This window comes from Mastigoproctus giganteus, chromosome 4 (assembly GCF_048544385.1).
Source record: "Mastigoproctus giganteus isolate SK-2022 chromosome 4, ASM4854438v1, whole genome shotgun sequence".
Classification (NCBI taxonomy): domain Eukaryota; kingdom Metazoa; phylum Arthropoda; class Arachnida; order Uropygi; family Thelyphonidae; genus Mastigoproctus; species Mastigoproctus giganteus.
This window is the reverse complement of record NC_143578.1, coordinates 218,260,948-218,274,867: the sequence shown is the minus strand read 5'-3', so window position 1 is coordinate 218,274,867 and position 13,920 is coordinate 218,260,948. Positions and strand designations below refer to the sequence as shown.

The following is a 13,920-nucleotide window of genomic DNA, read 5'->3' as shown; positions in this document are numbered from 1 at the left end:
CACATTAACGGTATACAATCAATTCACAAAAACCACATTACTGACAATAATCACAGTTTAATGATATCAAAATCACAGATTAAAATTCGCAAAAAATCATACAAATTATAATCAAATGTTTAAGTATTATAATAATCTTAATATACTTTAATAATCTTTATAATAATACTTAAGATCTTAAGTATTATTATAATAATAATAATCAAATGGGATATTTTTTTTCAGGGATATATTTTACCCCTTTAAAAATATCCTGCCGGCACCCACGGTCATACCTAATGTACTTGTCAAAGAAATTCGTGAAAATACAACCAGTAACAAACAAATAAATACCTGTATAATTACAGTTTTAGTTATGCTAATTATATTTATGACAAATGTTATGCAGCTGCCAAAATACATTACTCTAAATTTTCATATTCTGAAAGTATTCTTATTTCAAGTTTTTTATTTTTAGCATTTCAATGCTATACCTATAATTATTGCTCAAATGCCCTATACAAATACCAAAATTTGACTTGAAAAATTACCAATAATAAAGTAAAATTAATTATTGTTGTTTTTGTTTGCTGATCATATTTTAAAACTGCTTTTGTAACAGAAAACATTGTCTTCAAATTGAAAGAGATATTTTTTATTATTGAAAGAGATATGTTATTTTTTATATTCTTTCTATACAAAATTAATCTAATAAGGTAAATTTTTACTTACTAAAAAACTAATATATAGAATTATATTCATATATTTTTACAATATAGTAGATACTGTCGGGATTCTAGCCAGACCTGTTTGCAGTAGTTCTTGTGTTGGCTTTCTTTACCTTAGCCAGCCCAATAAACTGCAAACTGTTTTTGTTTTATGGTAGTGACCTCCAGAAATGGGCTTTAGAAAAATATCACAAAGGCATTCAAAATTGATTCTTATAGCCAAACATATGATAACAATGAAAGTTCAGTGTATTTTAATGACTAATTGTTTTTTGAAATTTGATTCTATAAAGTGGCTGATGCTACTAACCAGTGATCATGTTAACCAGTGCCTACTTATTTCACTTTATGATGGGCTTACAACTGTCTCTGACCAGACTACATAGTCCTTCCTCTCAGCCAATAGAAACGTTTGTAAATTTGTTGGCCGCATGATTTGTTTTTGTGATTGTATTTGCAAAATGAATTTTAATTCTATCAAACGGCAATTCTAATAAGCAAAAATAGAAGGAATATTATCCACAAGCTATAAAAGTAAAAGATACAAAGCACAAATTATGCTTTATTACCTTACCAATTTTGCATCCTTTAGTTTAAGTGATTTTTTGTGTTGTGCTTATTTGAAAATATGGTATTCGTTATTCTAAAAAAAAAAAAAAAAAAAAAAAAACCGCCTTTTAGAAAGATAAATAGCTTAACTATATATGGAAAATTTTAACTTCCGAGGTCTTGGAATGAATTGCCAAAAAAAAAAAAAAAAAAAAAAAAAAGTGTTATAGGGTTCACATTACAATATTTTCATGATACAATGGTGTCTCTGGAATGGATTAATATAGTAAATCGGAGGTTCACTGTGAAGTCTTGGGTCTCATTATGTGCAAAGTATGTTGACCTGCAAATAATATACATATTGATTGTCAATGATTAAAATACAATTCTTTTCACAGTTCACAAGTGCTGACATCCCTTGAAAAGGTAGTGCTTGCAAGTTCTCTATCTTTGGTTTTTTATTTTCATAGGCAAGTGACACTCATGCTTCAATGATTGTGGGGGTTTTCCTCCTTATGCATCCCAGCACTTGCACTGCTGGGATGCATGTTGCTCTGAAATTGAAGCAAAATTTTCAGATAAACACAAAATGAAGTTTGTATGTACCTTTAACCTCTAATTCTGGGCAGCATTTCTGCCACACAGAAAAGCAGCAAAGGTTATGAGACTATATCACTGAAATCGTTTGAAAATTATTTGGAAATAATTATGTATCTCTGTTCAATTTCTGTCTTTGATACTACTGAAGAATATAAGGTTAAGACTTTTAAATCATTTCAATGCCTGCATTGAATTATAATCCCCAACCTTTGGTAAGTCAGATTTGTTACCTGAGGTCCCTCCAACCCTTGGTGAAGCACATCTGTCTATGCTGTATATTATAGTCTGTGTCACCAAATTTTCAGATAAACAATTCACAAGATAAATATAATTAAGACTAATAAAAGAAGAAAATAACATATAGAAAGTTCTGTGATGAATGCATGGCCATTATTAAAACAATTCCTTGTTTCAATCAGATATGGCATAATCAACTAAATGACAACCTAAAGTCACTAAATATATAAAGTTAATAATTTATCTTTGGCATAATTTCAACTGAAAGAAAATAAAAAACATTTATAAAAAAACTATTGATTGCAATAAGTTATAAACAATTAAGTTGCAGCATACCTTATTACACTGACAGGTTCAGTTATATTAGCATTAGGCAGCAGCTTCTTCAGTGCTTTGATACACCCTTCACGCAACTCTCTTTCTGAAACAGTCTCCATGAATGCTGCTCCTTTCCCAATAATCCAAGCACACAACATTTGAGGCTGGTGTGGCACAAAAGCAAATCTATTAATGTATCTATACCATGTGACATTTATGGGTTCATCTATATCTTCATCTTCTAGTTTCTAAATTAGGAATAAATGACTTTAGTTAAGTTTATTATAGTAAACAATAATCTTCACCATCATGAACATACATGATGTGGCTATTAAATAACAAGACTGCATGAACAGCCACCACACCTAGTGCCACTCATGAAACAAACACACAGCAGTTGACCTTGAACCTTTCTCTAGTTGTATGCCAAGTTACGTTCCAACATGTTCATTTACTTTGCAGTGAGATAGGTTTTGTGTTTTTGCAATTTGTCAGAAAAATGGAAAACAAAACTAAAGAAAACACCAACTGAAAGTTATTAGTTGTTAAATCAAACTTATGGGGAAGGTATGATGTCAAGTGCTTGTGTGTTTGAATGACATAAAAAATTTTTAGAAGGAAAAATTATGAATAATCAGGTCATCCGGTATCCATGAAAACTGATGAAAATATGGACTGGGTAAGGACTTGGATTAGAAATGTTCATCATTTAAGCATTAGAATGGTTGCATCAGAACTCAATATGGATAAAGAAACAGTTATACAAATTTTAACTAAAAATTTAGACATGAGAAATGCATGTGCCAAAAATTTTGAATAAAAATCAAAGAAAGAGAAGAGTTAACCACATATCGAAAAAATGACTACATTACTATGGCTCACTTAAAGGAATTGAAGGCCAGAACATGCAATATTCTTGCACTTTTTGTTCAGGTAAAATTTCTATTCAGCCTATTGTTTCCTACAGAAACTTGGCATTTTCATCCTTGGCCACACATGTATATAGCATTATAAAACCCTGTAGACAGGCAATACAATTTGGGATTAAGAACTATGATACATTATTTAATAACCTTAAGGACTGTAGACTTGGAGATAATGAAGATACATACTCACTAGATGTTACCTTATTATATATGAATGTAAACGTTGAATACACATTAGATATTATTTGGGATATGTTAAATAATAATTCTATATCGATTAATTATACAAAGCTTCCTATTAAAGAAATTTTTCACTTAATTAAAAACTCTTAGTTGAGGCCAACTATATCACCTTCCGAGACAAAGGATACAAACAAATTTTTGGTTTCCCGATGGGATTGAGCGGCTTAATATCAGAGGTATATCTCTCAACGATTGAGTGTATACATTTGACGCCTTTTCTACCCCGTATCACATACTATGGGAGGTATTTAGACAATGTTCTAGTTATTACTGATAGTAGTACTATCCAAGACACTTTACATTCATTTAAAAATATTCACTCTAGACTCAAATTTACATTGGAAAGGAAGGGTACGGATAGAGACATTAAATTTTCTAAATTTCACGCTTATTCGGAACTCGAATAAAATCCAATTTAACATCTATCAAAAACCTACAAACACCGCACATCTATCCTACATCTGTCTTACCTCAATTTGAATTTATGCCCTCTCAGGTGATTATTCTGAGCAAGAGGTAGAATCCCATCAGCATTGAGCATGCTCAAACCATTCAAGGCTTTATACACCTCTATCAGATCACATCACTGGTGCATAGTCTCCAGAGACTGTAATTTGCAAAACTTAAGCCTTTCTTCGTAAGAGCAACCCTTTGTTCCATTCACTAATCTTGTTGCCCTTCTCTGTGACTCATTCCAGCAGCTCTACATCCTTCTTGAAATGAGGCCTCCAGACCTGTATACAGTACTCAAGGTGTGGCCTGACCATTGCCTTATACAAGGGAATAATCACCTCCATATCCCTGCTAGAAAAATTCCTGTATATCATTGACAAGACACCATGAGCTACTCTTGCAGCCCGTCTGCACTGCTCAGAGAACTTCATATCTGCCTGCACAATTACCCACAGGTCCCTTTCATTCTCTATCACTGTCAGTGAAGTACCACAGAGTTGATATGTTGCTCTGGATTTGCTGTTTCCCATATGTAGTACTTTACATCATCAGTTGGTCCCACTGTATAGAATTTAAATACTGTCTCAGACCACTGTAGTCACCTTTACGAAAGCAATAACCCTTCCCTTTACCCCTGATGGTAGTTACCTCTGAGTAAATCCCACTTCATTTAAACTTCATTTGCCACCTCTCAGCCCATCCTTTCCAGATCCTGTTGCAGCAGCATAGCGTCAGTAGCGTCCTTAACAACCCTGCCAACCTTTGTATCGTCTGCAAACTTGGACATTAAGCTTGATATACCATCATCAATATTATTTATAAATACAGAAAACAACAATGGACCCAACACTGAACCCTCAGGGACTCCACTAATAACATTAGTCCACAATGAGCAGTGTCCATTAATTACCACTGTCTTCTGCCACTCAAACGTCCCTTTATCCATAGCAGCAATTTGCCTCCAATGCCACTCTGCTCCAATTAGTGCAGCAGTCTTCCATGTGCAATGGTATCAAAAGCCTTTCTAAGATCCAAGCATATAATACCAAAGCTATTCCCTACATCCAGCTCTTTTGTGACTGCATCATAGTATATCCAATCAAATTGGTCAGGCAAGACTTCCCCTTAACAAAACCATGCTGTGTCCGAGCTATAACTGAAGTCTTGTCTAGATGATCCTGCAGTGCTTCTTTAACCAGTGCCTCCATTAATTTTCCTGGAACAGAAGTTAAACTCACAGGTCTATAATTACTTGTGTCAGCCTTTAATCCTCCTTTGTGAATTGGGGTCACATTTGCACATCTCCAGTCTATGGGTACCTCACCCGAGTCCAAGGAAGCACTCAAAATTATGGCTAAGGGTTTGCTTTACTTCCTTTGCTGCCTCCTTTAATATAACTGGATAGATCCCATCCACCCTAGGTGCCTTTCTTGTGTTTATCTTCAACAATTTCTCCTCCACTTTACTCTGTTATTACAAGATTATCTAGCTTACTGCCAGAGTCGAATACACCTCACTGAATAACTCCTCACGTGTGAATGTCGATGCAAAATATTCATTTAGTTTGTTAGCTACCTGAGCAAGATTATCAACAGTTGAACCATCGATATCAAGTGAACCAATCTGATTCATCCCCTTCCTTCTAGAGTTTACAGAAGTAAAGAACTCTGCTGTTTTTCTTTGCATCCTTTGCCAAAGATTTCTCATAATCTGCCTTTGCTTGCCTAACCTTCTTTGTGACTTGGTTACAGACCAGCTTATATCTATCGTAGGCTTCCATGTTACCCATTAATTTATATGTATCCCATGCATTTTTCTTCTCTGCCATGTGTCTCATTAGTTCATCTGACATCCATTTAGGCTTAAACCTTGAACAATATTTCTTAGTTGGTATGTAAAGCCTAGTAGCTTCCAAGATAAGTTCTTTGAATGCTTCCCATTTTGAATTTTCTGTTGGTAACATCATCAGTTGGTCCCACTGTATAGAATTTAAATACTGTCTCAGACCATCGTAGTCACCTTTACGAAAGCAATAACCCTTCCCTTTACCCCTGATGGTAGTTACCTCTGAGTAAATTCCACTTCAGCACACTGTGATCACTGTCACCTAGTGGTTCCTTTATCTGCAGATTCTTAATGCATTAAGAATCACTACTGATAATCAAATCAAGTATATTAATCCCTCTAGTTGCCTCCCGAACATGCTGATGTAGAAAACAATCATCCAATAAATCCACAAAAGCCTTGCTAGTGTGTGAGTGACCAACCAACAAATTCCAGTCAATATCTGGGAAATTAAAATCCCCCATTATAAGACTCTCTGATTTACTGGCCCACTCTATTTCCCTGTACATTTTCTTATTATACTCATCAGAGTCATTAGGCCTATAGCACACTCCTACTCTCAATTTTGATCTCCCAATGCTTATGTCACACCAAACTGACTCGACACTGCACTGTCCAGCGATGTCTATTGGCTTCACTTCCTTGGATTTTATGTGTTTCTTAACTAATAGCATAACCCCTCCTCTCTTTCTATCCTGTCTGTCCTTTCTGTAGACATTGTACTCCCCAAATTCTGGTTCTGCATTCCTTATATCTGTGTGACACCATATCTCTGATATCCCAACAACATCCACCTTTGATGCGTTGAGCAATACCTCAAATTTATTTACCAAACTATACATGCACCTGTTCCTATTCTTAGCTACCAAACTGTCTACATAGTGTAGAAGATTTAAGCTTTCAATCTTTTTCCAATATTTCAGAATGGCAAACAGTGTACTTTTAAGAATACTGAACTGCTTAGTGATATTGGTCTTAGAATGTATGCCATTATCTACAGATTGTAAAATCTTAATTTTTATCTGTGATTGGTAAAACCACTTCATAGGAGTCATACCGGGAAACTAACCTCTACATACTGCATAATGAAATGAACTTCTAGTTGAAGTTAAATTTCATTATGCCAACATGTGTGAGAAACTGCTAATGTAATAAAAAGTAAAAATGATAGAATAGTGAAAAATTTTGGGTCATTATAGAGAATTCATTCACCTTTCAAGGTCATCATAATGAAACAGCATACATTTATGGGAATTCGGCCAGGATCCCACATATGTCATTATAATATGCCTGGATGTTAAAAAGAGGGTCATTACAAAGAGCTTTGACTGTATATACAATATGATGATATCAGGGTGATTTTTTTTGGCACTGTAATCTACAAACATTTTAACTAGTCAACAGTGTTCGATTGACTGTCATGGTCCCCAAAACTGTCAGAAAATGCAATAGATCATTTGTTTTCAGCAGTGTATGAAGATTTACAACAGGGCCTTGCCTGTCAATATTTTGTAAATTTTGAAGTGGAGTCTCTTACACCTTATTATCACTACAGAATATTTCATTAAAATAAAGTTGACCAATTATAATTAAATAAATGTGTAACTAGGGAATATAATGTCAGTTTATGCAGAAACTAAAATTACCTTTTCAATGCTATCTTTCCAATAACTTTTCCCTTTGTGTTCACAGCTATCAGGCCAAATTGCCTGAATAATTGCATTTGGAGTCCAAAATGGTTTTTCAAATTCCAAATATATTTTATCTACTATTCCAAATCCTAAATTCTTAATTGCATTCAGTTTTCTTAAGGGCAAAGGTGGACTAAACATTCTTTCAGCATTGCTTTTCAAACTTCCTAATGGAATAGTAATGATTACATGGTCAGCTAAATAAACTTCTCCATTTTCACAATATACTTCAACAGGATGTTTGTTTGTAATCTGTGAAAGTTTTTTGTTATAAATATTATCCTTATTTTTAATTTCATTCAATTCTTCATGAGCTTCCCTTAATTTAATCTGTGATACCACTCGCTTTGTAAGCATCCATTCTGGAGGAATTTCTTGAAAAAGCAAATTCAAAATACTATGATAACCAAATTTCAACTCATTCAGATCTCTTCCCCTACATACATGATAATTGTCTACCAACATTGCAGATACATCAGACAGCTTACTACTTCCATGTGCTTCACATTCAGCTTTTACAAAAAAGTCAAAGCATGACATTTTAAACCTTTTGCAATCATCACTTTCATTATATTTTTTTAGATGTTCCTGAAATTTGAGACAGTAAAATGTATACAGTGAAAGAGGTACAGATTTATCTTTATTTTCACTATTATAATCCTTATCTTTTGGCCCCTCATCCTCAATTTTATATAAAAAGCGTAGGATCCGTTTAGCTATTTTATTTTCTTCCTTTGTTCCCAGTGTGTAATTTATGAAGTTACGATCATAATCAGGAGCATCATCATCCACTAAATTGTGTTGCTTAGCCAGTTGATATACTGGATTTCCTTTTTGACCATGTATCCACTGAGCTCCCATCTCAATAAATGAATCACCTAAAAATAAAACAAAATAAATTTTAAATACAAATTCATATTGATATATCAATGACTTCTTATTGATATATTATAGTATATTACAATAAAACTATTCAAATATTTCTACAGATCATTTAACATATCAGCTAAACAACAGGAAAGATTGTTTATTTAATGAAATAACTAAGAAACTTAAAACAGAAATCTGTCACCATTTGATACTCTTATACTCTCAGGTTTAATTTTCACCATTTTGTCATGTATTGTACTATGGGCATTCTCTATCCACTCCTGAAGGATGGTAGCACATTTGAATAGACTAGGGATTGTAATTTTTCATATAAAGGAGAATATAGAAAAAATATTTAATCAATTCAAAACTGAAGGATATAAAAATTCAAAGCTTTAAATTAAACAGATTTAAATAATCTGATGGTTCATATATATGGGTGATTACTATGCCCATCATGAGCAGTTTGACATGACATGATGTAACGTGATAATGGAATAACTTTGTCTTTTAGCACCCTGTTTATATGCAGAAAAGGTAACAATACTTTGTTTTGATCTACTTACCTTTGGTGTTCTTTGAACATGATGTCAGAAATTGGCTTGGTGAACACACTTTCCTTTCCCAGTGTTCACTTCTTTCTCAACTAGCCCACTTGTACAGAAAGCAAAGCATTCAATCCAACTTGGCTTTTCGTAGTTTTCTTTTAAGAAAACAAAATCACTACCCACTTCACCCATCCATCCATCCATCCCCTCCAATAATTTGTCTAGTTCTTCCTTTAATTTATTCAACCCATCCACTTCCATAACAACAGATGGAAGCCTGTTCCAACAATTAACCACCAGCTGGATGAAAGCAAACTTCTGTATATCTATCCTACAACCATCCTTCCTCAACTTAAATTTATGTCCCCTCATGTGTGCAGTCTCAGCAAGAATAAGAAGAAAGTAATTCACATTCAGCTTACTCAATCCATTCAAGGCCTTAAACACCTTAATAATATCACTCTGCAGGTGCCTAATCTCCAGAATCTGAAATTTGCAAAACTAAGCCTTTCTAGCTAAGAGCAGCCTTTTGTTCCCTTCCCAAATGTGGTTGCCCTTCTCTGCACCCATTCCAGCAGATCTATATTCCACTTGTTTCCATCAAAAGGAGAACTCCACTGAGGATTTGCTTTGGTGAGTCAATAAATAGCCTCTGCTCTTTGTTTTGTAGAAAATTCCAAAAAAATGCATAACTGCAGGAATGTTGTTGCAATATACCATTGAGCCTTCTTTGGAAAAATAGGGAACCAATTCTCTTTCACAATGTCTATACCATGAAAAACTTTTCCTGGGCCAGCAGATTATTGGATTTCAGTCTTGACTCTAAAAGCTCTGCAGACCCTTTGGATAAAAGTTTCATACCTATTAAGAAATATTGTTCAAGGTCTAAATGGTTATCAAATGAACTAATGAGACTCTTGTTGTTTGTTTGGTTTTTAGGCGCATTAGCAACTAAGGCCATATTGCTCCGAGATATGCGGTGGTCATTCCCTGACCTTTCCGCATCCTCCGTATTTGGTGGTGATGGGCTCGAACCCTGGTCTAATCAAGAAGTGTGTGCTACGCACTGCTGCTCCTTCCCACGGTTATGGAGGCGCCAATCAGACTTGTGACAGAGAAGAAAAATGCATGGGATGCATATAAATTATCAAGTGACTCAGAAGCCTATGACAAATATAAGCTAGTCTGTAATCAGGTCACAAAGGAGGTAAGGCAGATTACGAGAAATCTTTTGCAAAAGATGCTAAGAAAAACAGCAAGGATTTCTTTACTTATATAAACTCTAAACGGAAAGGGATGAATCTGATTGGTCCACTGGATATTGATGGTTCGGCTGTTGATGATCCTGCTCAGATAGCAAACAAACTGAATGAGTATTTTGCATCTACATTCACACATGAGGATTTATTAGTATTAGTAACGGCCGTATGGTGCAAGAAAGCCTATGGCTTATGCTGCACCAGCCAAAAAAAAAAAAAAAAAAAAAAAAAATCCGAACAAAACAATGATAAAAACAAAAATTAAATAAATAAATAAATAATAATAATTAATAAATAAATAAAAATAATAAAATGAAATTAAAAATTAAATAAAAAGGAAATTAATCCTATCATCCTATGCGCTTCCCTTACCCGAAAGTACTATCCAGATGACCTTTGAATTTCCCCAAACTGTCGGCCTCTACCACCCATGAAGGCAACTTATTCCAGTAATTTATAACTCGCTGGCTAAAATAAAACTTCCTGCAGTCCAATCTAAACATTTCCCCGCGTAACTTGAATTTATGTCCCCTAGTTCTAACATCATTTATAATCTTGAAAATTTTGTCCTCATTCATTTTACTGATGCCTCTCAGAGCCTTAAACACCTCAATCAAATCTCCCCTAAGGTGTCTAGTTTCCAAACTCTGCAACCCACATATTCGAAGTCTTTCTTCATATGGACACCCTTTTGCCGATCTCACCAGGCGAGTTACCCTTCTTTGCACCCTTTCAAGAAGCTCGATGTCTTTCTTTAGGTGCGGTCTCCATACTTGAACACAGTATTCCAAGTGTGGTCTAACATAAGCCTTATATAATGGGATTATCACGTCCCTATCTCTACTTGCAAAAGTTCGATAGATCATCGATAGGACACCATGGGCCTTCCTTGCAACCTGTTTACAATGCTCAGAGAATTTCATGTCTGACCGTATCGTAACACCCAAGTCCCTTTCCTCCAGTACTGGGTTTAGTTGAACTCCACCAAGTGAATAAGTTATTTTGGGATTACTGTTTCCCAGGTGTAATACCTTACACTTTGTTGGATTAAAGCACAGCTGCCATTTTTCTGACCATTCTTGAAGTCTATCTAGGTCTCTCTGAAGAAGCTCAGCTTGACAGTGATCATTAACTACTCTACCAATTTTAACATCATCTGCAAATTTAGACATCACGCCCTCTATCCCTTCATCAATGTCGTTTATGAAAATTAAAAACAACAGTGGTCCTAATACTGATCCTTGGGGAACCCCACTTCTTACATCAACCCAATCTGAGGAATAGCCATTTATCACAACCCTCTGCCTCCTGCCCTGAAGCCATCCTTCTATCCATCTAAGGATTTTTCCAGTGATTCCAACCTGTTCCAGCTTATAAAGCAACCGCTCATGTGGGACTGAGTCAAAAGCTTTGCTGAAATCTAAATAAACAATGTCGAAATTATTCCCTAAATCCAGCTCGTGAGTGACCCTTTCGAAATAGCGAACCAGATTTGTTAAACATGATTTTCCCTTTACAAAACCATGCTGAGTATCCTTGAGAATTTCAATTCGATCCAAATGATCCTGAATTCCACCCTTGATCAATGCCTCCATGATTTTCCCTACTACTGAAGTCAGACTGACAGGTCGATAATTTCCCACTTCACTTTTAGAGCCACCCTTATGTATGGGAGATACATTTGCACTTTTCCAATCCAAGGGAATCTCCCCAGAGTCTAGTGATGCTCGCATAACCAGCCTCAGTGGTTCAATGCACTCGCTTGCCGCCTCTCTCAAGATTATAGGGTATATTCCATCAACTCCAGGAGCCTTACTAGTCTGTAGGCTTGAAAGTTTTTTCATTAAATAATCTTGCGAAATTTCAATATCATTAACTACATATTTTTTAACTTCGCTCCCACAATTTCCCATTGCCACAAAAGGCTTTTCATTTGTAAATATCGATGCAAAATAACTGTTGAGTTCATCTGCAACGGCAGCTGGTGTATTTATTACTATCCCCTTTCCCTTACGTAAAGGTCCGATCTGGTTTGTCCTGCTCTTCTTGGCATTTATATATGTGAAGAATTCTTTATCCCCCCTCTTTGCTCTGTTTGCTAGTGATTTCTCATAAACTGCCTTTGCCTGTCGAACCTTTTCTGTGGCTCTATTACACATCACCTTGTAGCTGTTATAGGCTTCAGTACTTTTTATTGCTCTGTAACGTTTCCATGCCACCTTTTTCTGCTCAAGTAATGTGGCAACTTCACTATTCATCCAACTTGGAACCCTTCTCGTGGAGTATTTTTTTAATGGTATATACGCATTCAAGGCATCGGTGATTAATGTTTTAAAAGCGTACCACAGTTCAATTGTATTCATTCTCTGCGCGATATCTACCCAGTTAATAGAGGCCATGTAGTACCTTAAGGCATCGTAATTTCCTTTTCTGAAATTAAAACCCATTCCTTTGCCTTTTACTTCTGCTACCTCTCTCGTCATCATCCACCGTAGAACTCCGTGATCACTTCCTGCTACTGGTTCCTCTACTGTTAGCCCTGTTATGTCATCTGATTCATGTGTGATGATGAGGTCTAGGATATTCTTTTCTCTAGTACTTTCCCTGACATGTTGATACAAATAACAGTCATCTAGTTGATTTAAAAATTTTGTTCCCCATGTCGAGTTTCCTTCCCATTGACTCCAATCAATTAGAGGCAAATTGAAATCACCCATAATAAGGCATTGACGCTTACTTGCCCATTCCATTTGCATGTAGAGGCTTTTGTCATAGTCTTCACAATCACCTGGTCTGTAGATTACACCTACTCGCATTGTACCTTTGTTTCCAACTATCTCACACCATACAGACTCTATACTAGCATGTGAAATGTCTGAATCTGGGAAAGCTATCGTCGCACTCAGGCTGCTTCTGATAAGAAGCATTACCCCACCACCCCTTCTATCTACTCTATCCTTCCTAAATACATTATACAAGCCGTACTGAAACTCATCATCCCCAATTTCCGGGTGGCACCACGTCTCCGTAAGCCCTATTATGTCCGCGTTACTTGTTTTAACCAGCAGTTCGAATTCGCTCATTTTATTGACGACACTTCTAACGTTACTGTATAAACAATTAAGATTTACTGTTCTTGTATATTTAACAACCCTAACACAACCCTTGAAGTTTTTTAGGCTCTCTTCCCTGATATTAGCTACCTGCTCACGTGAAACGTCTTTGCCCCCAGAACATCTAGATAATACGTCCAGTTGGGGTAACAGATAAGAACTCTTAAGGTATGTGCAAGAGTTACATTGACCAATATTATCAGATAAACGCGTGTCAGTATTACCCACATCCTAACTAGCAGTTTCCCTGAGCCTTTAAGGTATCCTCAATAATACTGGCAAAAACTTTTGCACCACCTTTGTTTAAGTGTATCCCGTCTCTACAAAACAAATTCCTTCTACCTACAAGTGTGGGCCATGCTGATAGAAATTTACCCCCTAAAGCCTTGCAGATTCCTTCAAGTCTTGAGTTAATCCACAAGGCTCTTAACATATAATCCCTCCTATCGTGTCTGGGCAGAATTGCAGACACATAGACATTATGGCCTAGCTCGCGACATTTCCTCAGCATGGTCCTGTATTTTTCCAACAAATCGTCAGATCGTGTACGTTTAATATCGT

General features: G+C 35.7%; 1 protein-coding gene across 1 annotated transcript in view; it reads right to left on the bottom strand.

The window, feature by feature from the left end:
• LOC150087410 (peroxisomal N(1)-acetyl-spermine/spermidine oxidase-like) overlaps positions 1-13,920 on the bottom strand; it is a 75,314-nt gene that overhangs the window by 40,946 nt on the left and 20,448 nt on the right. The window contains exons 2-3 of the mRNA XM_090372477.1: positions 7,525-8,447; positions 2,430-2,659 (exon numbers count right to left, since the gene is read on the bottom strand). Coding sequence (XP_090228603.1) covers positions 2,430-2,659; positions 7,525-8,447 — 1,153 coding nt within the window. The remainder of the gene's footprint in view (positions 1-2,429; positions 2,660-7,524; positions 8,448-13,920) is intronic.